Source organism: Penicillium subrubescens (genome assembly GCF_028828155.1).
Source record: "Penicillium subrubescens strain IBT 31985 chromosome Unknown utg000006l_segment0_segment0, whole genome shotgun sequence".
Classification (NCBI taxonomy): domain Eukaryota; kingdom Fungi; phylum Ascomycota; class Eurotiomycetes; order Eurotiales; family Aspergillaceae; genus Penicillium; species Penicillium subrubescens.
The window spans coordinates 2,250,197-2,274,956 of record NW_026643156.1 but is presented as its reverse complement, the minus strand read 5'-3'; the positions used below and the strand labels follow the sequence as shown (position 1 = coordinate 2,274,956).

At 51.1% G+C, this 24,760-nt stretch overlaps 8 protein-coding genes across 8 annotated transcripts; 4 read left to right on the top strand and 4 right to left on the bottom strand.

Moving 5' to 3' along the window:
* Window positions 1–357: 357 nt before the first annotated feature.
* On the bottom strand, window positions 358–1,748 carry N7473_009321 (uncharacterized protein). The gene is made up of 2 exons (XM_057155260.1): window positions 1,431–1,748; window positions 358–1,354 (listed from the first exon to the last, which is right to left on the bottom strand). Exons 1-2 carry the CDS (start codon window positions 1,516–1,518, stop codon window positions 456–458), a joined length of 987 nt encoding a protein of 328 aa, XP_057006390.1. The 5' UTR covers window positions 1,519–1,748; the 3' UTR covers window positions 358–455.
* A 1,004-nt stretch (window positions 1,749–2,752) lies between these two features.
* On the top strand, window positions 2,753–4,703 carry N7473_009320 (SD08430p; the record flags this gene model as incomplete). Its single annotated transcript, XM_057155259.1, has 2 exons — window positions 2,753–4,161; window positions 4,257–4,703. 2 exons carry the CDS (start codon window positions 2,753–2,755, stop codon window positions 4,603–4,605), a joined length of 1,758 nt encoding a protein of 585 aa, XP_057006389.1. The 3' UTR covers window positions 4,606–4,703.
* Window positions 4,704–5,842: 1,139 nt separating this feature from the next.
* N7473_009319 (uncharacterized protein) lies at window positions 5,843–6,621 on the top strand. Its single transcript, XM_057155258.1, has 2 exons — window positions 5,843–6,044; window positions 6,123–6,621. The coding sequence occupies exons 1-2, from the start codon at window positions 5,952–5,954 to the stop codon at window positions 6,447–6,449; spliced, it is 420 nt and encodes a 139-aa protein (XP_057006388.1). The 5' UTR covers window positions 5,843–5,951; the 3' UTR covers window positions 6,450–6,621.
* A 15-nt stretch (window positions 6,622–6,636) lies between these two features.
* N7473_009318 (uncharacterized protein) lies at window positions 6,637–7,425 on the bottom strand (the record flags this gene model as incomplete). Its single annotated transcript, XM_057155257.1, has 1 exon — window positions 6,637–7,425. The coding sequence occupies one exon, from the start codon at window positions 7,423–7,425 to the stop codon at window positions 6,637–6,639; it is 789 nt and encodes a 262-aa protein (XP_057006387.1).
* An 831-nt stretch (window positions 7,426–8,256) lies between these two features.
* On the top strand, window positions 8,257–10,211 carry N7473_009317 (SMP-30/gluconolactonase/LRE family protein). The gene is made up of 8 exons (XM_057155256.1): window positions 8,257–8,648; window positions 8,707–8,861; window positions 8,925–9,118; window positions 9,183–9,290; window positions 9,349–9,558; window positions 9,617–9,713; window positions 9,788–9,867; window positions 9,946–10,211. The coding sequence occupies exons 1-8, from the start codon at window positions 8,427–8,429 to the stop codon at window positions 10,161–10,163; spliced, it is 1,284 nt and encodes a 427-aa protein (XP_057006386.1). The 5' UTR covers window positions 8,257–8,426; the 3' UTR covers window positions 10,164–10,211.
* Window positions 10,212–11,077: 866 nt separating this feature from the next.
* Window positions 11,078–13,867, bottom strand: N7473_009316 (uncharacterized protein; the record flags this gene model as incomplete). The annotated part of the gene is made up of 2 exons (XM_057155255.1): window positions 11,078–13,567; window positions 13,865–13,867. 2 exons carry the CDS (start codon window positions 13,865–13,867, stop codon window positions 11,078–11,080), a joined length of 2,493 nt encoding a protein of 830 aa, XP_057006385.1.
* Window positions 13,868–18,998: 5,131 nt separating this feature from the next.
* Window positions 18,999–20,690, top strand: N7473_009315 (uncharacterized protein; the record flags this gene model as incomplete). Its single annotated transcript, XM_057155254.1, has 1 exon — window positions 18,999–20,690. The coding sequence occupies one exon, from the start codon at window positions 18,999–19,001 to the stop codon at window positions 20,688–20,690; it is 1,692 nt and encodes a 563-aa protein (XP_057006384.1).
* A 3,179-nt stretch (window positions 20,691–23,869) lies between these two features.
* N7473_009314 (Yae1 family protein) lies at window positions 23,870–24,616 on the bottom strand (the record flags this gene model as incomplete). The annotated part of the gene is made up of 1 exon (XM_057155253.1): window positions 23,870–24,616. One exon carries the CDS (start codon window positions 24,614–24,616, stop codon window positions 23,870–23,872), a length of 747 nt encoding a protein of 248 aa, XP_057006383.1.
* Between the last annotated feature and the right edge of the window lie 144 nt (window positions 24,617–24,760).

The following is a 24,760-nucleotide window of genomic DNA, read 5'->3' as shown; positions in this document are numbered from 1 at the left end:
CTGCATTGATGTGGCCGGTTGTCTGCATAATGTCTTATATACACACGCCTTTAATACTTGCATTTGTGACTCGCTTTCGATGATACCCCGATGTCTTCCTCGGACTTGGACTTTCGAAGCGACTCTCGTCTTCTTTTATATACCACTTGATGCCTACTACTACCCTTCTTGTAATCACCCTTCTTTGTGTGTGCCTATTTGATTGTCCAATCTCGTCATTTTTCTTTACTTGTCTATACATATCGCATGGCGGCTTTGATGTTTCCACACCTTGCATAGCCTTTGATCTTGGGATACTACGAATTGCGAAATAGATACCTTGAATTACTACTACATCGAAGATTTGTTTCATGATCAAGCTTGCCATTTCATTGAATTCGTTAAGAGGGCGTATCACATATATCACTCAAGCCATCCCTGCAAACAATACTCAAAACCCCAGTATCACGCCTTCCCTAAGCAGCAACAGCACCACGCTCTCTCAATCGCTCAAGAAGTGTCTCCACCCTCCCTCCTCCACCAGTCATCGCATCCTCCATCTGCTTATCCCGCCCATCATCACCAATAACAACCGCCCTTTCCACAATCCCACCATTAGACAACTTGAACCGTCCAACCCGGCCATCCTCCCATTCCAACCGCACATACCGTGCCTCCACAGCAGTAGCCGCCAACGCCACAATCCCCCCTCGAGCTTCAGGCGACAATCTCTCCGCGGGATCAATCTGGGCCTCCTCCTCACTCAATCCCAGTTTCTCACGCAGGAGCTCAATAGCATCAGAACGTAAATGCCACGCCACAAGTTCACGGCGTAATTCACGGACGAACCCGCGTAGATCTTGTCTCCTGCCACTCTTCCTCGCGCCTTTCAGCGCCTCGCTATTCTCTGCCTCGTCATCGGAATCACCCTCCTGGCTCTGACTTTTTCCCGACCCGGGAAACGACAAATAAACACCCTCCACCCTGGCAATATCAATAAACGCCGGAACAGTATGCCGATAAACCCTCAATCTCCTCTCCTTCTCGCCTTTAACCCGCTCACTCTTCAAAAGCACATAATAAGGCTTCGCGAAGCGGCCCCCGCGCACGCACACGTCAATCCGCACACCGAGTAAACTTGAACTCCCTACCGACCCGGGATCTTTAAACGGAAACGCGGTCGTGCCGAATGCGATACGGTGGTGGTTTGAGTCCGAGTGTTTACCTGCTGCGCGGACGAGTGGGGAAACTTCGTCGGCGATGCTGGTTGAGGAGAGGAGGAGGGTTGGCGGCGGTTTGCGGATGAATTTTTGGATTGAGTCGGAGGAGAGGAGGCTCGATGTAAGGAAGCGTTTGCGGCGTTGGAGGGTGCGGACTTGGGGATGTTAGTTCTTGATATGTGATATTTGATTTTTGTAGGGTTTATGTGTTTAGGGTTGGGGTTGACGTACTCTCTGCGCGGATGGATTGGATGTCTGTGTCTAGGTGTTGCTCATGTGGATCTGGAGATGCGGAGGCATCTCGCGCGGGGAAGACCATTCTCGGAGTTGAGATTGTGAGATTTGTGATTGGTTCGTGGTCTTTGGGATGATTGTTTGGTACTTTGAATGATCTTGAGGGTTGTTATTTCTTGGCTTGGTCGATGGCACTGGTCGTGATGCGCGGGGAGATGCGAAGTTTTTGTTTACATTGGCCGGCACGTGACCTTACATCACCGAGAGCCCCCAGAGATTAGGCATTCCTTGTCATTTGTATGCAATCTTGCACAGTAACGAGGGCTTGCGTATAGAATGGTGTTGAAATGAGACAACGCGTAAGACATACTACCATGCTCTAAAACTCATTACGAAGTTTATCCATCGAGTCCAGATCGTAGCGATCGTGAGCAAAGATAGGCTCTGCCCACGTGATATAGGTGACTAAGCACATGGATTTGACAATGGATCCATTTCGAGTGTTTTTGATAACTACAAATATCGATCTGAACTTCACGACTATTCAAAAGTAAACAGTAGATCCTGTGTCAGAACGTGTCAAATACTCACTGGATCCTCATCAGTCAAGACTAGAAGATTCTCGAATGCCCGTTCATCATCACGGAGGTCTCGCGTGCGAGCCGCTTTGTGACACGGTTGATTCCATGGTTCTTGTACTACCTTGATCACGTCGACAACTTCGTAGAGTAAGCGCATTCAAGCCCAGCGCCGAGAGATACGAAACATCCTGCCAGTAACATTAGAAGCATTGCCATCTGCATATCCACCTGGTTGATGATCTCTGCAGTTCGTAAGTTGACCCCACACATACCCGCAAAGGCCAGCTTGCCTCTCCGCGCCTGATCCGATCCGCGCATCCCCAAATCTGGCCCGATCTTGGGATTCTTCCAACCAGCATGCCTCGCGCCTGAAGGATTGTCCACCCACATCCCTTCTTACCAACTTGGTCCTCCATACATCGGTCACTCGTTTATACCTCCCCACCTATCACGGAAGCTGCCAACGAGGTGAATACAAGCTATCTAAGCCACCGCGAATCAATCTTCGTATCCTGATCTGGACACTCTCCTTTGATTCCTCCCAGCGCCTTACTTTCTCTCTTTCTTCGACGGACTTTGTGACTTGGCAGTTGTCTCTAACGATACACCCTTGACGGACTCTCTTCTCAACCCGGCCTACAGCTACATCTACTACAACGACAACACACGACACCACCACAAATCAATCCCTTCCCTCACCATCTCCGCCACCCTGGCTCCCCTCGCTGACAGACTTCAATGACACGCAAAAACGCCACCCTCTCCAAACGCCGCTCCAAACCGAGCTTGAAAGTAGCAACCAGCCAAAACGGCTATGCGAACGGAAACGGAAACGGAAACGGCAAAATGAACAACAATATCGAAATGCGCAAGCGCGACACCTCGACCGAGTCTTCCGGCGAGCGTACGGCACGCGTCCTCCAAAGCCCCCAATTCTCCCTCGACAATGAACCTGCCCTCGTACCTCAAACCCCCATCCTGACGACGACCAGCTTTCACAATCTGCCCCGCAATGATAAGCGGAATTTCCTGCTGCTATGCGTGTTATACTTTTTGCAAGGCGTGCCGATGGGCCTAGCGACGGGGTCGGTGCCTTTCCTGCTGAAGCCTTATCTGTCCTATGGCCAGATTGGTGTGTTCTCACTAGCATCATACCCGTACTCGCTCAAATTATTCTGGAGTCCCATTGTGGACGCCGTATGGAGCCCGCGGTTCGGCCGTCGAAAGAGTTGGATCACGCCCGTGCAGGTCATTGCGGGATTGGCGATGATTTATCTGGGTAAACACATTGGAGAGATGATGGAGCAGGCGGGTGCCAATGGCGGCGAGGGTGTATGGAACTTTACCTATTGGTGGTTTATGCTGGTGTTTTTCTGCGCCACGCAAGACATTGCTGTGGACGGATGGGCGATTACCCTCATGTCGCCGCCAAATATCTCCTATGCATCAACTGCCCAGACGGTTGGTCTGACAGCAGGCCATTTCCTCTCATATACCGTCTTCTTGGCGTTCAACTCCAAGGACTTTGCCAATCGGTGGTTCCGCGCTCTTCCCGCTGAAGGCGGCTTGATGTCCCTCGGTGGATACTTGACCTTCTGGGGCTGGACCTATCTCATCGTGACATTGTGCTTGGCCCTGTTGAAGAAGGAAGACCGCACAAAGGAGCGCGACAGCATCATGGACGTGTACAAGAGCATGTGGAGTGTTCTCAAGTTGAAGAACATTCAAACTATCATCTTGATTCACCTGATCGCCAAGATTGGCTTCCAGGCCAATGACGGCGTGACCAGCTTGAAATTGCTGGACAAGGGCTTTGGCCAGGATAACATGGCCTTGGTCGTGTTGATTGACTTTCCCTTTGAGATCATGCTCGGCTATTACGCGGGCAAATGGTCCACCGAATATACTCCGATGCGGCTTTGGGGCTGGGCCTTTGTCGGCCGCTTGGCAGCCGCAGTCTTGGCTCAGTTCACCGTGATGATCTACCCCAGCGGCGCAGATGTACCATTCTGGTACCTGCTGACCGTTATTGTCGAGCATGTCGTCTCGACCTTCATGAACACGGTGATGTTTGTGGCTATCTCAGCTTTCCACGCTCGTATCGCCGACCCTGCCATTGGCGGGACTTATATGACCCTTCTTGCAACGTGAGTGACATCTCCTCGCTTCTTCGCTCCCATTCTCCTCATTTACCACATCCTGGCCACCCTTTACTGAATGAGAGCTAACCAATTCAATCTAGCGTCTCCAACCTGGGCGGTACATTCCCCCGCTTCTTCATCCTCAAGATGGTCGATTTCTTCACCGAGGCCACTTGCATCCCACCCTCAGTTGCCCCACCCGCCGACACTCTCAAAGACGCCCTCGTCACCACGGCCTTCTCCTGTGCCCTCGAGCCTGAGAAGAACCGTTGCGTTAACGGTGGCGGCGTGTGCGAGGTCGGCCGTGACGGCTACTACATCACCAACATGCTGTGCGTGATCATCGGCACAGTCACTTTCTTCATGTTCATCAAGCCTGCTGCCACGAAGCTGCAGAGTCTCCCGCTACGGGCGTGGCGGTTGACGAATGGCTCGAGCGGGCGCGAGTAAAGCTTCGGCTGGACTTTTTGTCTATTCCATGTGATGATAATCAGCTCGTGTTGATGTTTGAGGCTTGTATACTCGGCCGGGATGTAGCAATAGAGTGATATTAAAAAGAAATAAAGATAACTAGATTGTTCTGTGATGCCGTATCTCTTTTGGTTCTCGTTTATATTAGTCAAGTCTGGTTTAGTGTGCTTACGGCCTGGATGTCTTGCGTCCACCGAAGGCTTTGTCCGTCAGCCCTGTAGACTCGAGTCTATTGAAAGCAGTGTGTCGATTTCGAGTGCAGTTTGCTGGTCGAGGCTCAATGCGGGGCGGGCCGGAAACTACCTAATGGAGGCCGTTCTGTAGATAATTATACACTGTACTGAGGTGGTTCTATGATTCTCTGAAGGACGAAGTAGTCAATCTCCCGATCAGTCGAATACTAAATTCCTCCTTCGCTTAACCATCACCTCCAGGGCTGGCTCACGACTTGAACATCATCATCACCTTCAGCTTCAGCCTCTAACTCAACTAACATCAAAACTACATATTTACCCTATCAATGTATCTATCACACCACGCCCCTTCCAAGCTAATAATCAGGTCAAGTTTCAACTCCTCTCTCACCACTTTACTTTACTCGTGTCTGCAGAACGCATTCCCCACCGCCAGGAAACCCCCCCACAACCCAGTCCTATTCGTCAAGTTCCTGAATCCCCAGCCCAAAAGTAAACCACATCCAATCCACCCCCTGTCCCTGACCCATCTGACTCGTCGCCAGAATCGCCACAAAAAGGAGGGTCTCGGTCTTGCATACAGTACGTGGAGTACTCTGTACGGTACATGATACGGCTTCCAGGGACCGAGTTTGAACAGGCCAATGGCGGGTTTTACTGGGCAGTGGGCTTTTCGGCTGGGCCGAGCCAAGAGGTGGTTTATGCAGAACCCCCTCTTCGTATGTAGAATATAGTCGCATTGCCTGTCCCTGTTCGCTTCAGGACTGGACGGATGGGTCTGGTCTGGAATGGGGTCTCTCAAGTCCTGGGGGGCTTTGGTGTTGGATTGACGATGCGATCGCGGTGGGACTCGATCCGAGCGGGTCCCCCGAGTTGTTCAAGTTGGCCCCATTTTTGCACTTTTCATTTTGCATTGGGCGTGTCAGCGTTGAGCTGAACTGTTCCATGCATATGCAGTTGCAAGTTTTGGGTTATAAAAAGGGTGGTTCGCCCTGGCATGCTCTTTTTCTTCTTTGTTTTCTGGTTCTTGTTGTTTCGGGCGTGCCATTCGTTTCTTTTTCTATCTTGTACATAGCCAGCCCGTCCTAATACTTCTTTCTCATCCTATATTCTATTCTACCCATCCACAAAATGCGCTTCCTTGGTGCCTGGCTGGTCGGCGTCTATGCAATGGCTGTGGCGGCTGTACCACATGTTCCACGCGAGATCCTCGCGTATAGAGCTGTATGTTTTCCGCAGATAGAATTAACCTATCTTACTTTACTCTGAAAAGAAAATCTAACTAATGACTGCCTATTACAGTGGGACCTTCGCCTCCTCAGCACCGCCATCCCAACCTGCAACCCAAATGACTCCAACATCGATGTGAGCATCTACCATCGCTCTGGCCGGTATGATACAACCTGCCAAGCCCTGGAAGCCGACTACAATGCCACGAACGTGAAGAGCCTGTCGTATAAGAGTCCGAGCGAAGATGACTGGCATGATCTGTGCATGTTTAGTACCGCGGATTGCTCGGGTGGTAAGAGTGCACTGTTGGGCTCTATCACGGATGGTTGGGAGGTGTGTTATCCGTATAATGGGTTCCGGGGTTGGTCTGTTGTTGCCCATGGAACGGCTTGTGTTTAGGTTGGTATTGGATTTTCGAAGGTGAAGGAGTATGTGATGAATGGTGAAGGAGGGTAAACATAACAACGTGGAAATGTAATTATGGAGTGGAATGAGGTTATAGATCGCAGTATCGAAATGGTACATAACATACAAATCGTGCTCCTACTAGTCACGGCATAAGCTCCAAGCATAATCAAAACAATCCTTAAGTCTTCCCCTTTTCATACTCATCCACCACCTCGCGCACCGCCAAATCAAGAATCAACCGCGCATAACCAGCATGCAACCGCATCACCCAGCCAGGAATAATCTTCTGCTTCACGCCCTCTTCTTCAACAATCTCGTAGTCATGAGCCCCTGAAAATCTCACATCCACAATCCGTCCCTGACCGGGGACATCGTACGGCGCTGACACACTCATCTCATGTCGACCGCCAGACATCAAACGCCACGGATAGCCCCAACGCGCAATCTTCTCGAAGAACAGACGGGGCTCATCGGCCATATACCAAGAAATCAATAGCCCTTGACTATCGGCATCAGCGCCAGGTGTACGCTGGGTACAAAGTGCCCCGTTAAGCAATTCCTGTGGCTCGCCGTTCTCGCGTGGTCCAAAGCCATGCTCGCCTACATCGCCAGGACTAAAATTCCATTTGGTTAAGAGGCCAACGAGAGATCCTTCCGCGCGGAGAATGCGACTTCCGAGGACAGCTCGAGCCCATGCGTCTTCGAGAGCGATCTGATCCCGTTTGTTGGGGGATTGGATTCGCGCCTCGAGGGCTGAGAGTGGTACCCGCGCGGCGAAGATGTCAGAGTATGCGCAGCGCTGGGTGATAGGATTTCGGGGTGTCAGCAGGGCTTTGCTTGCATTTTCTGAGGCAGGTAGATTGGGGTATTTTTCTTCTAGGTGGGATAGGCCGCGGTGGATGCCGTATGATGCTGCTCCGATGGGGGCAGCGATGTAGAGGAGACGGGTGACGGTGCGCCTTGCCATTTTTGTAGGCAGTCGAGCAATGGTTTAGTACCCAAGTAGCTACAAGGAGTTTTTCCTGTGTATATACGGTCCACGAGACTGTCTCGATGCGCGGTTGAGTGAGGCTTTTACCTGACAGGGTGTGATGATACTGTCGGAAGATGGGGGCCGAAAAAAGCCCGAGTCTGACATACTACCTACGGTGGGGATTCATAAGTTTGAAACTATGACCAATGATCAAAAATTTCCTATAAGGTACAAGCTGAATGATATACTAAGGAATGATACCTAAGCTTACAAGAAAGACGATTTAAATGACCTTTAGAAAGAACTTCTGGAAAACTTGAAGCGGAAGCATATCTGTTGGTTCGTTTCGCTGGTCTCTAAACTCAAAACTTTTGGACTACCACTGTAATCCTGGCCATTAGGCATTAATACTGGGAATCTTGCGGAACATCAAAGATTAGCTCATATTGTGTTATTTCATCTCATTCTCAACATTTTCTCCTGAATTGAATTTCTTGGTCCGTAATTCAATCACACTGATGACAGTGGCGGTGAGCAAGGTACATCCATCGGCCTTCAGGTAAAATGCTCAGCATGACATGTTCCAGGCGCAGAGCAAAGCTTCTATCGTCCGAGAATTATTCAATGCAACATTATTCTGAAAGCCGCGGAAATACCAATCGATCATCATCTAAAGCCGTCAATAGTAGTTCAGTATATCTAGCGTAAGGTTCTCTCTTGCCGCGTTCTCCAACAATTTGCGGGGTTAGTAATCGGACCAACTCCGAAGGATATTCAAACAGCCAAGGCGCTGGGCAACTTCACTCCAATCGACCTCCTTTGGCAAGTGGAGAAGTGGCAGGCAACATCCTCCCCCATTGGAACCTGAACAAATTCAGACATCGTCATCAGCAGGGTGAAAAAGTGAAGATCTCTGGTCCCCCCACGCTTCCTCCACGCCTTCCCCGCCTGAGGGACATACCTTAAATACCAAGCTTTTCTCGAGCATTGAAGCCATGTCCCCAGAGGTCAATGCCCATAGCTCCGCGAAGAAAAGATATCCTTGGCTCAAAATGACTGCTGTATCTGTGCTAGTGGCTGTACTGGCCCTGTTAGGCCCATCACTCTCTTCCCGGGTCGAGGGGAGCAGTCTTCCTGCCCAGGCTCAAGTTATTAACCAAAGATCATTCAATGTTCTGAATACGACTCAGCCTCCAGCTGTATTCAATGCGGAGAGTGTAAGCAATTCATCATTCTAGCATTCCTCCTAAACTTGACTGTCTCTAACAATCGCAGCTTTTCGTTCCTCCGGGATACACGGCGGAAAGCCTTGTCAAGCGTCCTTTCCATGTGTACGACGAGGAATTCCTAAAGATCATCGGAAAGAGTCCTACTCTTACCCGGATTGCGCACTCACCGAAGGATCCTCTGTTCCATGAGGCAGTCGTCTGGTAGATCATTCAAGCACAATTTTAGGAAATATTTTACTGCTAACTTCTGACTGCCTCATTCAGGTCAAAAGAGACAGACGAGGTTTTCTTCGTCCAGAATGCCGGTGCCAAAGATGCAGACACGGGACTCCACAAGTCGGCCATCATTGAGAAGATCTCTCTAGCAGACGCAGCTTCTGTCTCGAATAAGAGCGATGCCGCTGGCCTTGTCAAGGTCACCACGGTACCCTCGTCGCCGATGGTGATCAACCCCAATGGTGAGCAACATATAGCCTTAACAAGTATTGCAATGATTTAGTCCATACTGATGACCATAAACAGGGGCAACCAATTATCGGGGACAATTCATCTTCACCGGTGAAGGTCAAGGAAATAACACGCCTCCTGCTTTGTGGCTCATGAATCCGCAGAGCCCATACAACACGACCGGTGCGTGCCCAACTCCTAGAAAAGGATAAATAGCAGATGGTTAACAAAAACTATCTAGTCCTCCTGAACAACTACTTCGGTCGCCAATTCAATTCCTTGAACGACGTAGTCATTCACCCGAAGAACAAAGATGTCTATTTCACCGACACGATCTATGGATATGTCCAGGATTTCCGTCCAGCGCCTGGTCTGCAGGACCAAGTCTATCGGCTCAACCCGGATTCTGGTGCTGTGACAGTCGTTGCTGATGGATTTGTTCATCCCAATGGTAAGTTCTGCAAAGAATTGTGGTTACCCGGTCGTACGGTATTGACATACGTTGAAAGGTCTTACATTTTCGCCCGATGGTGAGTACGCATATGTCACTGATACTGGCATTAACTACGGCTTCTACGGAATGAATTATACGCAAGCCGCTTCGATGTATGTATACACAGCAGACAATCCTCGTCCAACATAGACACTGCAGAAGGAACAAGCTAACCATCATCTACCAGTTACCGCTTCGACGTGAAAAAAGACGGTACCCTCGATAACCGCAAGGTTTTCGCCTTTGTCAACGCCGGTGCACCTGATGGTAGGTCCAGCCTTCCCCGCTAATCAAAAGCCTTCTAGTTTGAGTATGACATGCTAATCAATCCTTGGTGGTGACCAGGCGTTCACTGTGACTCTTGGGGCAACGTGTACGCCGGATGTGGCGATGGCGTCCACGTATGGAATCCCTCTGGCAAGCTCATTGGCAAGATTTATCTCGGTACTACTTCGGCCAATTTCAACTTTGCTGGGAAGGGGCGGATGGTTATTTGTGCTGAGACGGAGCTTTATTATGTTACGTTGGCTGCGGATGGGAACTATATCGAGAGTGAGATGTAGGATGGAGATCAGCAAGTATTTATGATACAGTGCGAGTTCGGAATTCTATCGTTACTTGAGGTATATAATTTCTGGGAGTGTCGCTTCCTCGACCCTATTGTTTTGTCCAGAGGGGGTTTGAGATTCAGCTCGGTGCCCGGCTTGTAGTGGCCGGACGATCCGCTTCAGATATTGGATTTTTATCCATCTGGATGGACACTATGGGGCACTGCTAGTATACGGAAAGAATGAGGAGGAATAGACAATGTGAGAAATCAATGACCAATATTATGGTAAAAACGACGCATGAAATAGTATTTAGAGTAGCAGTTTTAGCGTTGTGGTGTAACGCAGTCACCACAAGCACCATGACTAGACTAGAACCTCTAGATAATCTTTGAATGAGAACTACGCAAAGCCCCAAGATCGAAAATTAGAGGTATCATACCTTTGAGAAGGACTAATCCACAAGACGAAACAAATGGAAGAAAAAAAGTTGTTGAATTAAGGTTCAATACGCAATAGGATACATCGAAAGAACGGGCAAATTTCGCTCAGCCCTTTATCAAAAGAAAGAAACGAGAAATATTGAATTAAAATTGAAAAGCAAGAGAAGACAGACGCTCGTTCGTGATATGTGAGGAACCAAGGAAAAACGCAAATGAGAGAACAAAAGGAGATAGAAAATGAAAAGAAAATGAAAACAAGCAGCCTCGCCGCCCCGCCCCATTTTCTATGTACGCAAACGCAACGTAAGGTAAGGTCAACCCCGATCCACATCCAGACCCATCTAGATCTGATGCATACATGCAGGTTTCGAAACAACGTAGACGCAGACTCCGCAAGCAAAGCAAGGACTGATAACCAACACTGTATCCCCATTTACCAAGTCCCACCGACTCCTACTTCACCCATCAGACACAGCTTAGCTCAACTCACTGCACACTTCGGCTAGCCTGGCTGGCACGACTAGGAGTCGTACGACTCGGCTCATCCTCTTCAAGCACGTCGCTCAGACGCGTCGGGTGACGATGCCGGGGCGTGACGGATTCCCATCCCGTACCAACGCCCCAACCGGCGCCGCTGTAGTCGGCTGTGGTCGGTGGGTAGGGCGCGTGCATGGGCGCTGAAGTGCCGGCAGAGGTGTACGCACCATCCGTGGTGTAGTGGTGCTGGTCAGCGGGGTGGTGGTCGTACTCGTCGCTGCCCTCGGAGAGTGGTGCGGCCGGGTAGCTGAATGGGTGAGCGTTGTCGCGTGCGTATCCAGCGTATTCTTCCTCGGCCTCGCTGCTACCGACGTACGAGTGTGCATCTGGCTCAGAGGATGGGGCCGGATAAGATGCGGTGGTAGGCTCCTGCGGGTACAGTTGGCTGGTGGGAGGGTAAGGTGCTTTGGAGGCCGGGGGATCAGTCTTCTTCGGCTCGATGAACGGGTCTGAGCCTGTTGGGGACATGGGAGTGTTCTCATCGTAGTAGGTGCGGCTCATGCTGGGGTCTGTCGGTTTGCCTCGGTAATCTGTTCCCATTGACGCTGCTGTTGGACCGCCTGGGTATGGGCCCTCGCGGGTTGGTGGGCGGGTGGTGTGTCGGCTGGGGACGCCTTGGACCATGGGGACGACTTGGACGCCGCCGACGAGGGTGGGCTCGCCATTGCGGAGAGAATTGGTTCTGTCGCGCTCTTCTTGTTCGCGACGGCCGAGTTCTTCCCATGCGCGCCGTGCTTCCTCTTTGGATATCTGCAGCTCGCGCCGCATTTCGTGGAGGAGATCTTCGGCCCGGGTCTTGTCTTGCTCGGCCGTTTGGGCCGCGGCGAAGGCATCTGCTCGACCCTGTCGTTCGGCTTTCAGTTGACGTTCCAAATCTGCTTGGACCTCCTTGGAGCGTTCTTGCTCGGCACGAGTGTCGAAGAACCAGCGCTGGAACTTGCGCTCGGAAGAAGCACGCAGCCGTTGCAGTTCGACTACAGCATGGAACAGATTGGCACCCGCAGCGGACAAGTCCGTAATCTGGCGAGCCAGTTGCTGGCTGAGGGGATCTTTTTCCAAGTCCTCATTGTGCTGCTCGAGTTTGCGGATCCAGTAACTGGTGAGACCTTCCCAATGAGAAGAGAGTGTCTCCCACCGTTCAAAAGCATGTGGAAAGCCGGATCGTCGTGGCTGCTGCAGTGTCTGGGAAGTACCACCCGGTTGGCTGCCTGCAGGAGCTGGGGCAGACTTGGAGAAAGTACTTGGCCCGGGCTGAGCCCCCGTTGCGGCGGCTGCACTCTGCGAGCGAGTATGTTGAGCGGCGGGTCCCAGACGTTGCTGGCTCGACGAAGCTGGTAGTTGGGGTTGGCTGGACATATCATGACCACCTGCAGCAGCAGGTGGAGCTTGATAGTCCTGTCTGGGAGCTGTCGGACCGGCACTGGTAGTCGGACGGTAGCCAGGAGCAGGTCCGGAAGCAGTCACAGCCACGTTTTCCTGAGGTACCTGAGGTTGAGGGCCTCTAGGAGCTCGTTGAGGCTGCGCACGACGCTGTGAAGCAGGATCAGCGCCAGCGCCAGCAGCATACATTTGGGCTTGAGCTTGCTCCAGCTGCTCCAGCTCCAATTGTTGTCTTTCCAACTCTTCCTGTTCCCTCTCACGAGCTTCCTGCTCCGCTTTACGGCGAGCCTCCCGATCTCGACGTTGTCTCATGATGTCTGTCGGGGTGCGCACGCCACTCGGCGCTTGTGAGGATGCAGCAGGGATCGGAGCCGGGGCAGCTTGAGGGATTCTCGAGCCACCGTTTGAAACACGGCCGTTGCCCGGAGGCGCGGCAGGACCAGCAACACCTACCATCTCGGACATAGAAGCATTCGCTTCGTCCCAGTCAGTGGTGAAGGTGAACGGGCGGCGGATGGCCTCTTCAAGCGCAAAGAGAATGGCCGAGGCAGTTCGGGATGAGACACCGGTGGTTCTCCGCGGCCAGTACGAGGAATTGAGGAGCTCGTACGGGTCGTCGATGGTTGACCCGTTCTCGTCAGTGTGTGCTTCAGAGTGAGCTGGTCGAAGCCCGGCGATGTCGCTTTCTAGACTAGGCTGGGCAGCGACTGGAATTGGCTGTACTGGCTGGGGTTGAGGCGGTTGTCTACCCGATAGATCGTGGGAGACGGTGCGGCGATGGGGCAATTGGCGAACGTCAGGTGAGCGGCGAACTCGGCGCAAACGATGATGTGAGTCTGTGGCCGAGGGTGGACGGTAATTAACTGAATGGGAGGAAGAAGGACGGGGGGCAGCTGGCTGTTGGTGCTGCTGCGCAAAGGTCGTAAGCGTGGAAGGGTCGTGACGGTCGTAGACTTCGTGAGATGCGCGGCGAGTGTGGTGAGACACCTCTGGGGTGGGTTGAAGGAATGGGTGAGTCGACGACAATGTGAGGTGCGACTTGATTTCAGGAGCTGGAAGCTGTCAAGCTCTGAAGGTCTATCTCAATGGTGCTGTCGATGACTCCAGGGCAAGTTTGTGAACAAGCGGCCCGAAAGGCTCTCGACTGTCAACCCCGAAGTAACCAGGAGACAGAAATATTAGGGGGTAAGTAACTGTTCGATGGGTGGATTTCTTTTTCTCTATTCCGGAAAGAATTGGAGACTGGATGGAGAGGGAATGGGGGGGAAGGTGATTTCGGTGCGAGGTCGTGGTGGCTGGATTAATTGAGATGGCTGGGGTCGCCGAGCTGCAGCACACCAAACGTGTCGCGCGGACCATCCAGCGCCCACGCTGCAGCGCACACACAGGAAGTCGGAGATGAAATCAAGTGAATAGGATGGAAATGAGGATAATATGAGGGTGAATTGGGCGAGTAAGGTCGTGGGATGATTGGAATGGAAGCTATGGAGAGATCCCGCAGTGATGAAAGCAGGAATGTTGGTCCCTCTCTGTCGGAGAATTCCCTCTCTTGCCCAGGAATAACTCTAGGGGAAGATAAGAGAGCAAGAGATCAGGCAGAGCTATCGATTCTTGACAGCACCGTCTTACGACTCGCAAGACCCGACTGAACTGGCTATGGTGCTGTTGCGCAATCGGTCGGGCGAGAAAAGCACCAGCTCAATAATTGCCTGCACCGGAATTAACTCGGTCGCACAGCAGACGATCGGAAACTGGACGAACGGGCAACGGAAGAGTCGTCATAGGTGAAGAAGGTAAGGAGTGACAAGGAAGACGTGAATAGCTCGAAGATATCCTAAGTAGTCGTACAGTCTGTTTAAGGTAGATTGGAAGTGAGGGGATGGAAAAGTCTGGGCGCAATCCTCAGGCAGATCCAACTGGCAGTCCAGACTGGGAAGACTAACTAATTGTCATTAACTAATCTCTCCGTACAGGACATAAGAATAGTTCAATCATCTTACCCCCCAACCGATTCGAGAGTAATGGAGCAATGGTTTGGGCCATTCAAAAGTGCCGATCCCTGACTCCATTGCCAGTGCCACGGTTGGGCGCCGAGGAACAATACAGCTAGTTGCGATAGTCCAGACAGAGTATACAAGTGATATACAGATACCAAGTATACAACCCTGGTATATTTCCAGAGTACCAATTGATGTATCCAACAGTGATTACTACAGTACTTCGGTTAGTTCAATCCCGTCAGCTTGTATAACTGAGTAAACTAAGTGTAAGTTGATGCGCTGGCAATCGGGCACTAACTACGTAGCCCACATCCTTAGTTCTCTTAGTCTCGATACTAAGGGGATACTAAGGGCCCCTCAAGGATCTCGAAATCCCGAGGCAAAAGTAATCCCACACGTTAAGGCTAGGCTGCCTGATTGTTAGTAACTGTTATTCAGAAATGTGCGAAATGAGAAAACAACAGAGACCTAACTAAAGAAAATAATACCCTTTCTAAACACGAAAACCCTTGGGATCGGGCCCAGTCGTTCCACTGGGTCTCCATTTAAGGAACGATCGAAGGATGGGACGAACTGCTCGGCTTTTCCCCACATAAGAGATTAGCCCCCCACTGCTAAAAGAACGATGAAGGAACTGCGGATGCTATGATGGAAACTAGGTAAGTGATCCAGGTACTCATGCGAGTATGATATACAGGGCAATGCCTGTAGTGATAGCACCCCTCAGCTACAGTCTGTAAATATATGTCTGAACTAGAACGAAATTCTCCGCATCCCAGACCAGAACTCTGGATCGACGTCTCACTTCGATCAGGGGTAAATCCAATCAAATGAACTCGAATCTACAGTCGTCAACTCTGGTTCAATTTGTCCAGTCCCGTCAACTCAACTTGACCAAGGGCTGGTCAACACTCTAGCAACTACCTTCAGCTAGCTAACAGTAACAGAATGATACTCTCCGTTGCCCCCCTCACGCAAACCCCTCCATACAAACAAACAATTCACGCAAACGCGTCTCCCTCACAATATGAGTAAAAACACCCTATCAAACTACCAGTCCAATCCCGTTCTAGACCCTCTCCCCCTGCAAGGAACTCATCGGAACATTTTCGGGCCCAAACCCAACACCCAGGAACCTTGAGCCAGGGTAACCGGGGAAGCTTCACCCGGTGCTCGACCTTCCTTCACGGACGTATCGGCTCACCCTTCCCGCCATGGCGATTTGATTTGAATGGATCCAAAGACGCAAAGCTGAAGAAGATCGGACCCGTTCGTCCCAATGTCTAGGTAGGTTTCACTATGCCTTGCAGGACGATGCAGGGCATCGCAAGATCGGGGCGGATGGCGTTCCGCCGGGGCTCTGGGGGAGGTGTTTCAGGTGTAAGGATGGTTTGGGTTTGGCTGATAGGTCGGGTTTATCGGGGGTGTTCAGAGTGTTGGCCGTGCCAATGAGGGCGGAGGTGATGAGTGGTGATGTTGAGACATGATTTGAATCCATATGGATGGTGAGTTTGTCTTGGTTGGATCTATAGTAGGGTGCTGCTCTTCCAGAGGGTCTATAGCTAGGAGCTGGCTCATCTACAGTAGGAGGTTCTAAGGCTTTGAATCTCTTGGACGATACAAGAGTGCTGTCTATTGGCCCCGAATATCTAGTTTTTCGAGGCAATGGATCTACAATCAGGACTCGCAATTTCCCATCAAGCCTAGCTCAAGAAATGAATTATCCACGGTGAGCCAATTAGTATCGAAAAATCAAATCTTCTTACATGATCATTAGAGGGACAGTGTCAATCAGTACTTCACTGCACTACAACACCAGTATATATCCAGCATAACAAAGAATGTGAGCGGCCAAAAGCGAGGGTGATGCAGTAACAGTCGTTGGCCCGGCAAACCGCCCATCTCGGCGCATAGGTCTCGGAGGTTAATACTCATAGAAGGTCTTGAAGAGTGCCGATCAGGGGTTGGGGGATGCAGGCCGTAGATATATATACATATTAGTTTATTAACAGCAGGTAGTTCCTAGTTCCATTCGGCGCGGCTCATCGATTCGCCTGCAGTGCAGCGAGTCTGGATGCGTCGATGCAGGTGGTGCAGACGGGGCGACGGGCAGGTCCGTCTGGTGTTCCAAGTTCCCAAGCTTCCGGCTGTATAATGACGGGATGCAATGCATGTCAGAGTTTTTCATTGGAATGTGGGGAGGGAGCTAGCTTGATGGGGATGAGGAACTGGTGTTTGATGAGTGAACGGTGAGGAAGAGAAATACTGTAGTGTGCAGGAACGATTCGATGGGTACTATACTGCATCTTGGAAGCCAGGATGTAAAAAGTACGCTGTGTAGGAGTTCGTTCGTTCGTCGAGTGTACGAGCCTAAGATTTAATCGTATCGATGGAATCGAGATCAAGGTTCAGATTGATGGGGCAATGGAGGCAGGGTGATATCATATATACAACAATGTACACCCATCAGCTCCGACGACCATACCGTACTACGATCCGGCCAACGACACTACAGTACGAATGCTGTTGACAGCTTACAATTCCAAAGGTCGCGTTTCTCACCAACTTGCCACATTCGATTGGTCCAGTTGAGCACCGAGCTCCCTATGAGCCAATTAAATCACGCAGCGCGGCTTTCTCTATCCGCGGCTCACGAATGTGATTTATCGACTGTCACGATCTGTACGGGTCGCCCGAAGGGGTATAGAGCGACCATCCTGACAAAGGGGACTAGGACTAGTCTAGGCGGCAAAATCGAGGCCCTCGACGCACTCTAAAAGTTAGGAACTTGGATCCGGCGACGTATGGGTGGAAGCTCCCCAGGGCAGAGGGGGCAGAGAGGGGTTCTGCACAGACGGGGAAGTCGAGCTCAAAGCTCGGCCAGTAGATATCAGAGGGTCCAGAACAGAGAGGCACATAACTGCTGAAACCCAGTCTACGAAAAGTGGAACAGTGGAACAGGTCGGTCTAAGGGGGCAACTTGTGCTTATTGTGCTGGTGTTCCGACGGGCGAGGGGCAATGGGCTATGGAAAAAAAAAAAAAAAAAAGTAAACGTGGGACTTTGAACTAGCCACTGCCAAAAAAGCAAGCAGACGGGATACAATGGCGTAGCGTAGAATTAGAGTCGCAATTGACGTTTGACATTGCAAATGACGATGGTAGGATTTTGAATCTCAATTTCAGTGCGGGGGAAAAAGCCCAGCGATTCCAGTGATGGAACGTTACAAAAACCGTCGCGAGCGTCATCATCTGAGGCTCTCAAGTCAGTTCAGTCCAACGCCGTTGCGCAGTTCCCAGGAATTTGGATTAAGGAATGGCAGCTGGAAGGGTCCAAGGGCCAAGGGGAGGGGGGACCCTTTGGTGGCCCAAGAGTAGAATTGTGGCTGTCCATTGGCAGCAGTAGTGACCTTCGCCACAACTGGTCAATTGGCACATTCGTACGGCCAGTCCGAGTCAAACATACAGACCAGGGCGATCGGTGGGGCTCGATGAGCTTAGTGGCTGATCCGGAAGTGCCTCCGCGGCACTGGTCTGGTCCCAGGAGACGGGCAAGGCTGATATCTCACATTCTCTCGCGGACCCAGCCTCTGCATGGGATTTTAGTGACGCTGTGAGCTGCGTGGGTGGATTTGAAGAGGCATTGAACTGGTAGATGGGAGGTTTGTTTGGATCCCCGGGGATGCATCGTACATCCAATGCGAGGCTGCTAACCGGGTGATACATGACCGCGTGCTGAGATGGGATCCATCATGGTTGTTGTACGAGGACAAAGAAGAGGGTGCCTGGCGAGTAATGAAAACTGAGATGATGAGAAATAAAGAGAGAGACTCGATTTCCAGTCTGCCGAGTCAGGTGCTGTGCTGTCAGGCGTTGTCAGGTGTTCACCACCACATCACGACAGCAATTGATTTCTTTCCCACTAGAACTTCAACTCTACAAACATTCACAATTCCTCTACAAAAGAACAACCAAATCATCCATCTCCTGCAAAAGCACCAAATCCTATTTACACTGTCCTTTTGTCCCTCCGGATCCCCTGTTCCGCCGCCCTTGCTGGAACAGCCCAGCAGAGTGGTCCTTGCTGCAACCCCATCCCTACACAGCGGAAAGGGGAACGTCATGTAAGGTCGGATAGGTCATGATCGTCTGTGCTCCTCGGGAGTCCAGTGCTTTTGTGCTTTTGTGCTTTTGTTTACCTGCAGTGGCATGCATCTGTTGTTCCCGGCCACTGGGAAAAAAGAAAAAACAGAGTCAGCCACTGGCCTCGGGGCTTGCCAAGCCCTATTTTTGGGAAGATCTATAAACATATCCCCTTCACCCTGGATGCTTTCATTCTTTCTCCCTCTCTGGCAACCATCCCCTGACTCGGTTCAACTCCCTCCCTCTCTCTCTCTCTCGTCTTTCTCGTATTCTATGATCCATTGTTCCTAGGACCCCCCGCGTTCGAGTCGCCTTTGCCATCCTACACCCAGCATTGGAATCGTAGTCCATGGATCGCGGAGAAAATCACAGTCCAGGCGAGTTGGACGCGTTACACGCAGATTGGAATACATCGGAAACTACCATCTGCTTGCCATCACCATCTCCGTTGAAGCGAGCATCTACATACTTCCCCAAAGCTGGACCCAAGGTGCTGGAAGAGTCCAACAACGATCCATTCTACCTCGAGCAGTCCATAACTGCCACTCCATCAACTTGGGACTCGTATACTTCGGCAATGAGCGATGAGAGATTTAGCGACGACAACAGCCAGTATTACACACTGTCTTTGACACACCAGAGGAACACGTCGGACACTCGCAAGTCTTCTCGCCAATACACTGGCCCTGATCGGTCTACTCTCGCACAATTGGAACTGGAGAACAACCTGAGATTCCATCGCTACACATCCTCAACTGAGGAAGAATCCAGAACTTTACACAGCAGCCAGGATTCTTTCAGCTCGTTACACACCGACAGCAGTACTCCCGACCTCACTCCAAGTAGCTCTTTTTCTTCGACCTACTCCTCCGCTGCCTGCCCAGACGCAGTTATCAAGGCGACTGAGAAATTGTACCATCACGCAAAGCGCGCCCAATCTGAACCTCGTCGCGCTTTTTACCTTCCTGCTTCTACTCCTCCCAAGCAACTTCCTCCACCACCACCTGTGCCGGCACTCCCCCAGGCACACACTCGGCCCACTACTCCTGTGGCCCACAGCTCCAACATCCCCACAACCGCAACCATGAAGTACGAGATATCAGGCATGTCCTCGTCATCTCGCCGGAGGAAACCCCCTCCAGCCTTGCCCATATCCCGTCGCCCTAGCTCCCATAGCTCTCGCAGGAAACAATCAAGCCCCGGAACACGACCTCCATTGGATCCATCCATGATCTCACCCCCAAGCTTGATCAACCCAGTGACCATGGAGCCACATGCCACACATTTCGAGCAGGCTCTTTTCATCCCTGCCAACGACTGCCCCAGTCCTATTCCTAGTCCATCCGCCAGCTCTCCTCCCATCTCCCGCCAATGGACTGCCACATCCATGGAGCGGCCCTCCACTTCTACTATGGACGCCTATTGCGAGCATTCTGTCTGGGAGTCCGACTCCGACAATGAGTCGATTGGGCACAAGTCTTTATCACGCAAGCCCATCGATACATTGCGCAAGGTTCGCAGCCGCGCAAAGCTCCGTGCTGCCAAGTCTCAGCCCAGACTGCACCAGGCTATGCTTGACGATGAGGCCCCGGAGAAATTCCCTTGCATGCCCGAAGATTCAGTTGGCCAACACGTTCCTGAATCATACCGCGGAGTTAGTCTCGACCGACCTAGCACCAGCCGAGACGGTCTGCGACCTCACCACCCTCTTCAAACTCTTCGACTTGTCGCACCATCCACTACTTCCCTCCTCAAACCACGGTCACGCAACAACAGCAATGGCAACCTGCGTGACTCTGACATTGACCGATCAACTGCAGCTGCCGTTCAAGCTCGGACAAGACGCTATCAGCGCTCAGACTCACCCGACTACATCAAGGAGGAAACCGAGAAGCTGACCTCCATGTGCTACGAGCAACACTCACCCGCACCCTTCGAGGATCCTATGGACCACCGGCCCTTCTTCAAGCGGTTCCTCGATTCCCTTCGCTCATTGAGTTGCCACAAGGCATCCACGAAAACAACCACGACTACAATCTGATTGATACCCTCACGGCTGGCTACACGGGGAGTTCTGGTGGACTTGGGGGACCCGGCGTTTTGCTTTTTAAGAATTACTATCACCACGGCCTTTTGTTTCAACGATCCTCAACGATCTACAACAACGATTTCATCTTTTATCTTTCTCTTTCTGATGTTTACTCACGTGTTCTACGATTATGGACACGTCCCACACTCACTTTACGCTTTGATGCTTCTGGGTTGCTTTCTTCAACCCAATACAAGAAAATGATCTTAATGATTGCACGGACTATTGTCCCTCGAATTGCAATGTTACCAATGTTCTCGGTGACTCTACAAACACGATGTCACGAACGACCACCCACTCAGCCGGCAAACCGTCTTGGCTATGATTTCCTTACTGTTAACCCCTTCCGGGCCCAACTCTCTTTTGATCTGTTGTCTCGAGATGTGTTTCTCACTGTTTGACTACATCTCACGCGCCATTAACTGCGCTGTATTCTATCGCTTTTATCTCATAACCTCATCATGATGCGAATGGCTCTTCTGCTATTCGGCTTTCCTATCTCATGTCATTTCCTACTTGTCTTGTTTCAAATCAACCTTTGCAGGTTCATATCGCATTTTCTTTCTGTCTGGCTTTTACAATAATTTTAGAAGCGGACACGGTGTACGGCTACTCAAGATTGCATTTCAGTTCTATGGTTTTCTCATCTGGCGCATCAAAAGCATACTCTTTACCTTTTACCACATTTGACATTGGCGAATATGATCTCCTGCACAAAAATGCAGACAATGAAACATGACTCTCATACTCGATTTTTTTTTCTTCCTCCATACCCCGCGACCTTGTTGTCTAGGTAATCGTTTAGGTGGTCCTGGAATGTTCACCCCCGCCCTACGCCATCAAGAAGCCAGCCAGCCACACTGCTACTATAGAGGTATTCATCGATGCGACGCAGATCCATCATTCAGCAACAACAGTCTCCCAGTAGTTGTCTTATTCTATTTTGTTATTGTTTCACTCGGGATCCATCCCCTAGATCTCGGTATGCACGGGGTTTGACATCATTTAACAATTATTCGAGCCCAAGTCCGTCCACAGTGGAGTATATGTCTCTATGTACTATACATGAATCTATTTCCTATTGATTACAGTAGGCGCATGTCTAAGATCCGCAGCACTGACATCCCCCCGCTGCACTGCAAAGTACCCTGCAGCTTTGATTGCTACTATGTATGTGTAAGACTTTCCCTCCTTGGTCGATGCAGGGGTTTGAACCTTGGTACTGGGTTTTGTGAAGAAGTACGGGGAAGGGCAAGGTAGGTAGTCGGATGGATCTGGCATGTTCTTTCTTGCAGGAGGGTAGCTGAGACCTAGCTAGGAGGGTTCCAGAGTGAGGGTTTTTGTGGGTGTAGTGGACGCGAAGTTCGTACTTGTGGTAAGGCTCCAGGTGGGTAGGGTTCTTGGGGGCTTGATCGAGTTTGTGAGAATGGTAAGATGGGTTCTCTATTGAAGATTTGAGTTGAGTCTTTGCTCAAAGGAACACTCGCTCTATTGGGCAAGGTACAACCTTCGTGGATTCGTGTACATAGTTCATGACCTTAGCCCTCCAGCAGGTACTAAATAATAAAATGTATTTGCTACGAGTTTGCATGGGCATAAATGTTTTCGACAAGGGACCTGAGCACACGATTGAACAAAGTCATTGATATTAGGTCTCAGACACTCCCCTGCCTTGAACAGTTCATGACTATGACTATGATTCAGTCATATACGTTCATTCCCCAGCAATTCAGGATGATGGTCACAACTCATTCGAATGATTGATTCATTAACAAGGGACCTCGAAGGAGAGAACAGCCTATACATCTAATGAAACCACCCCACCCATGTTTCTCTGTGGGTTTTGAAGTGCTCAATTGCGCGTCACTCCCTCAGCTACGTTTGTAATGCTGGCGGGGGAAGTTAGTTAAACCATCGAGGTATAACTGCTTAGCCTTTCACTTGAAGCTTTCCGCGACAAACTCCCTTCTTCGCATGTCAAATGTACTTTGTTGCTCTTGTAGTGTGACGACTTACCCATTTACGACGCGTTGGAGGCTTATTGCCTTCTCGTGTTTCTGGATTTCCATTCTGGGATCATGACTGAGTTTAGACTAAAAACCCCCTTGCATCGCACTCGACGTCGAGACTTTGCCACGCTTTACTTTCTACTAGGACATGTTAACCTCGGCTTAGAAAATGAGGAATCTGCAAGAGTTGATTCTGTGGAGGGCAAAGAGTCTTTTCGTAGAATATTTGATAAAGGGAATCTGAGTGGATATCAGATTTGCAGGTAACAGATTATCATCTGCGTTGATATACGATCCACACTTTAAATGCCTCATCTGACAAACCCGTTACTACACCTCGACTTTTGCAATAGAGATTTTCATGTGTCAGAGCCAAAACGGTAATTCAAAAGTTCCAGTCTCTCTCTCCCGGCCTTGTCGGCCCGTACGCAAGGCGCCATGATCCCGCCGGCTGTATAATGAGTTCCCCGAGACCCGACGACCTGGTGGTTTCAGATCTCTCGCGGTTTTCTGGGTCCAATTTCAATGGAACTATCCCTATTCCGGCACAACAAATCAAATCTAGCGGCTAGCGGAGCAGCAGGGTTGTGTGTTTGCCTCGAGAGGGTGGGCAAACACCGAGTTCACATAGTGGGCCTCCCGTACACAAATCCAATTGATACATCAACCGGGAGCCCATCCTCACACACAACTCGATTACACTTGTCCAACCACTCTGCCACTTATAAATCACTTTTTGGAGTCAAAAACAACGCCTCCCTGCACAAGAAAAAAGTCGTGTGCTCCATCATGTGTCTCGGAGAAAGAAAGACGTTTTCCCAGACACAACACCGGCCGGAACATCCTTCCGCAGGTCTATAGTGCTGCAGATTCTCCTTGCAGAATCTGCAAAAAACCACCCCGGTCTCTGGGACCAGGGCGATCGTGCAGTGACGCCGGACGGACAGCGGGTCTGACGCAGAGAGAGTGGCCCGCGCGGCTGCAGCGTGGCAGCGCGAAGCTGCCCCCGAGGAATCCAGCAAGCAGGGATTCCTCTTTGGTAAACAGCTTGTGCAGAGAAAAACATCCACCCAGTAGGACCGGGCAGAAGAACTAGGTCGAGTAGTGTACTTCTTTCAACCTTCAGCTCCGCTCTGCACCTTTGTCTCCTTCGCTTTCTTTCATCTCGAGAGCCTCCATGTTCTTCTCCCACTGCGGTACTGCAGCCTTTTCCTCCCACTTCGAGACCACCGCGTCACCCTTTCGCCCGAGTTGAGCTTCCGCGGGCTCCCCTGCTTGCACACCAGAAGCCCCTGCCTCGGAGCCCGCGAAGACAGACTGCACATCCAATGCTTTGGTAGCCTCCAGATAAATCTTGAGGACCTGCTCTCTCAACAGACGGCGCGACTCCGCCGTCTCCGCTGAACGAGCCTCGTCCGGTCGCGTCGCCGCTGACCCCGATGGTCCCCGCGCAACAGGTTTCTTCACCACGCCCGAAACAGACCGGTCCTCGAGTCCTCGTGTAATCCCCTCCAGAATACCAAGTATTGTTCCAGCCCGCATACCCAATTGCGCTCCGACGGGGAACCCAGCATCGAAGCCGCGCTGGACATGTTCGCCTTTCGAGGTTGAGACTCCGTCACGGTACCCCGCGGTAACGTGTTGACGACGTAGAGAGGGCAGGTCGGAAGGTTCGGTCGTAGAGGCAGATTCATGCTGAAGGGTGGATGGCACCTCCCTGGTCTCTCGTGGTGGTGAAGTGCCAAAGATGTCGTCTAGGGAATTGTCAATTGCGGGGTGCGCATCGCTGTGTGTAGAGCTCATGGTTGTGGCGGGGGATGGTGGGGCTGAGAGTGCAGAACTGGAATCGGTCTTGGTCGAGGTTGGCATCGCCTGGATAAGTGATTAGGGTATCGCGCTGGGAAGTTGCCGGGCGAATACCAGAGGCTGATGTAGAGATGACGCTGATGGATGGAGGGGAGACGCGATAAGGAAAAAAAGTTCGGATCGGACCATCGCGGCTCCACATCTGGG

Bases quoted from the DNA above. Each gene is read 5' to 3' on its own strand.
- N7473_009317 (XM_057155256.1), top strand. From the start codon at position 8,427: ATGTCCCCAGAGGTCAATGCCCATAGCTCCGCGAAGAAAAGATATCCT. The intron at 9,119-9,182 runs GTGAGCAACATA...GACCATAAACAG, and splicing joins GATGGTGATCAACCCCAATG to GGGCAACCAATTATCGGGGA. The intron at 9,291-9,348 runs GTGCGTGCCCAA...AAAACTATCTAG, and splicing joins GAGCCCATACAACACGACCG to TCCTCCTGAACAACTACTTC.
- N7473_009321 (XM_057155260.1), bottom strand. From the start codon at position 1,518: ATGGTCTTCCCCGCGCGAGATGCCTCCGCATCTCCAGATCCACATGAG. The intron at 1,355-1,430 runs GTACGTCAACCC...AACATCCCCAAG, and splicing joins CCAATCCATCCGCGCAGAGA to TCCGCACCCTCCAACGCCGC.
- N7473_009319 (XM_057155258.1), top strand. From the start codon at position 5,952: ATGCGCTTCCTTGGTGCCTGGCTGGTCGGCGTCTATGCAATGGCTGTG. The intron at 6,045-6,122 runs GTATGTTTTCCG...TGCCTATTACAG, and splicing joins AGATCCTCGCGTATAGAGCT to TGGGACCTTCGCCTCCTCAG.